The 3,135-nt window shown below is 39.6% G+C and overlaps 1 protein-coding gene across 1 annotated transcript in view; it reads left to right on the forward strand.

Moving 5' to 3' along the window:
• Positions 1-2,915, forward strand: part of UBR3 (ubiquitin protein ligase E3 component n-recognin 3 (putative)) — a gene marked incomplete at its 5' end in the record, with an annotated part of 74,665 nt that extends 71,750 nt beyond the window's left edge. Inside the window, 2 exons of the mRNA XM_010137491.1 lie at positions 1,638-1,777; positions 2,368-2,915. Of these exons, the coding sequence (XP_010135793.1) occupies positions 1,638-1,777; positions 2,368-2,485 (258 nt within the window). The remainder of the gene's footprint in view (positions 1-1,637; positions 1,778-2,367) is intronic.
• Positions 2,916-3,135: the final 220 nt, after the last annotated feature.

Here is a 3,135-nt window from a genome sequence, read left to right on the forward strand (position 1 = left end):
GCCGACAGCGCAGTGGGAGTGCGCGGCCTGGCTTCGCCCCGGCCTGGTCGGATTCCTCTCGCGCTGGGAAGGGGCAGGGGGCGGCGGCAGCCTCCGTGCAGCGAGAAGCAAAACCTAACAGTAGAAAAAGGCTCTCGGCACGGAACAGCAGAGAGTTCGGATACTCTCACCCGATTTCCAGACGGGACGGGATTCACGGCAAAACAGTTCAGAGAGTTCAGAGCCTGCACTCTTCAGGCGATCTGGGGACGAGGCCGCAGGCTTCCGGCCTAGCTGGGCAGCCAGCAGCCCGGTGGGAGCGCTCCCTCCGTGCAGCGGCGGAGCTCCGAGAGAGAGAACACTCTTCCGGCCTGCTGCCTTTAAGGGCTTCCAACGTAACGTTCCACCTGACTCGCTGCTTTATAGCCTTAACACGTAACAGGGAATCTGACCCTCTTTTAACCAATTAAATGTGGGGTTAAAGTACATGCAGGGAATAATTATATTGGACCAGAACTCAAAACAAGGAAGTCTAGCCCAAACCGGGACAAAGGGCTTCCAACGTAACGTTCCACCTGACTCTCTTAGCCAGTTAAATGCGGAATTACCGTATTTGCATGGAATAATTCTCTTTGTCCACTTCCCAAAGCAAGGACGTTTCAGCTCAAACCAGGACAGTCTGGTATTGTTTTCCTGCCCGTAATACAGGTTTGCTTCAACAGCTGTTCTGTTGCCTATCATAGAACAGTTAGTAGAAGGCTTGAACTACATGGGCTTTACAAAACTATGAGGGGAATTTCTTGGGGAGATATTTACAAGTGAGGCATACCAAAGAAATTTCAGAGGTATCTTGGACCTTTTTTGAAGTTGTTTGAACTCACCTTTCTCTCTCATGTTGCTAATGTGGTGGGAGAAGGAGGGGTGGTCAAAATTTGAAAAAGAATTAAGTTATAGTTAATCTCCTTAAAAACAGAAAGTTACAAAGAAAAACCTGAAATAAAAATCTATATAATTAATTACATTTTATTATTGTTGATGGGATTATAACCTTTAATTGTAGTAAAACTATATAGGAAGAGCACATTTTTTAATTGCTAAAATGAATTAATACAGATCATGCCATTCATAGAGATAGCAAGCAAGAATCAGTAAAAATTAGACTAGATCTCCGAGCATGGATAAAGAAAAGCAAATGTTCAGCAATAGAAACTATTGTAAAAGAGGTAATACCAAGTTTCTCTGAACACTTTCTCGGTTCTTACCATCTGTGAAAAGTATTTGGTCATGCTACACAGTTAGGTATACCACAAAAAATTCAAAATATTGTAGAGAATATTTTTGCTCATTTTTGTTAGGTAGTTCTGTTTTCACATGATAATAAATATCCTCCCATTTTGAGTAGGGAACTCGTTTTGTATGTGAGTGTTATTATGGAAGCACAAGACACTGAGATCTAGTTTGGTTGGAGAATTTTGAGGCAGGCTTTCCTTTGTTGTTGTTTCTTAGTAAATAATATAAAGAGTTGTTTCTAAGTAAGTAATGTGTGTATGTTATTTCAAGCAGAATTTGTTACTATTTTTAAAATCCTTTTTTTATAAAGTTGACAGACGCTAACAGAACATTTGCACTCTTCCCTTTCTCCACTCATAACATTACAGCATTCTCAAAACTGTGGAGCCGGGACAGGAATATTTCTTTTGATTAATGCATCTGTAATCATCATCATACGAGGCCATCGTTTCTGCCTTTGGGGTTCTGTTTATCTAGATGCACATGGTGAAGAAGACAGAGATCTTAGGTAATGTTTTCATTACCAGTGTGTTTCATGGTTTCTCCTCTGTGTAGATCAACTTCATGTTACGCAATATATGCAATAACCGATAGTAATAGATCTCCACCTTCCTTGAGTGGAAAATCCCCATTTACTGCATGTGGGACTGGAATTTTTTTTCCCCTCTAACGTGGTGTAATCATGAGATCACTGAGTTACTCACACTATGCACCCAACAGACAGATTCCTATGTTGCCATTCTCAATGATGGTCAAATCTGAATGTTTCGGGAAACACTTCTCTCCAAAAGTTGTTGTTTGGCCTTTAATCAAACAATGCAGTTGGATTCCAGTGCAAGGAAGGAGTGTAGCTTCCAAGCTTACATATGCCTGAGAGAACAAGAGATGTTTTCTGGATCCTGCTACCCAAGAGGGAGATAGGGAAGTACCAGCAGTTACCTTACTAAAATCAAAACCAAAAGGCCCTCACAAAAAAAAATGCACACTTCGCTTGGGAAAAAAAGTTGTTTGAGTATCACATGTTGATTATGTAGTGAAGCAGTTTTCCATTTCTTTGGCATGTTAACCATTTGTTTTGGTTTTTGTTTTTTTCTACAGGCGTGGTAAACCTCTCTACATATGCAAGGAAAGATACAAAGTACTTGAGCAGCAGTGGGTGTCTCATACTTTTGATCATATCAATAAAAGATGGGGGCCACATTATAATGGCTTGTAAATCATCATCATCTACATGCTATGTCATTCCTGTTAACCGTGAATGAATGCATCTTGACTGACAACAGCTTTAACTGAATGGGAGTTTAGCTCATTGGCTCGAGGTGGAGAGGAGTGTGGGCATAAAAGGGAAATGGAACTTTGTCAACATGAATTTTTTTCAAAATTAGCTGCTGTTGCTACTGAATAATGATAGAGTAATTTGAAATTAAATCCTCAAAATGGTATGAGCAATCTGATTGCACTCAGTAGTCCAATTTTCTTTTGTTTTTTAAAGGCCATTGTTAAGAAGCACAAATTTTACTTATATTTGTTTAGAGGCTCCAGGGATAGCTGTCAGGTTTTTATTTTTCTCTGCATGGAATTGAGTTTTTAGCAATTTCTGCTGAAACAGTGTATATGTCTACTACATCTATGAAATATGTTGGATAGAATTTTTTGCCTTTCTTGTGTTGGTTTGAGATTTTTGCTTGATACGCGTTTGTAATTAGACAGGATTTGTAAAACAATTGTGAGACTGCGTGGTAACAATTGGTCTGAAAGTTGAATTTTAAAGAGTATTTCATTTATCGTGAGAAGTCTATTGAAATATTTCAGGCATTACTGAAAACTTATGCATTCTCAGGAGTTTCGTATTTTTTTTCTCCATAA

The sequence above is a fragment of the Buceros rhinoceros genome, unplaced genomic scaffold, assembly GCF_000710305.1.
Source record: "Buceros rhinoceros silvestris isolate BGI_N320 unplaced genomic scaffold, ASM71030v1 scaffold2856, whole genome shotgun sequence".
Classification (NCBI taxonomy): domain Eukaryota; kingdom Metazoa; phylum Chordata; class Aves; order Bucerotiformes; family Bucerotidae; genus Buceros; species Buceros rhinoceros.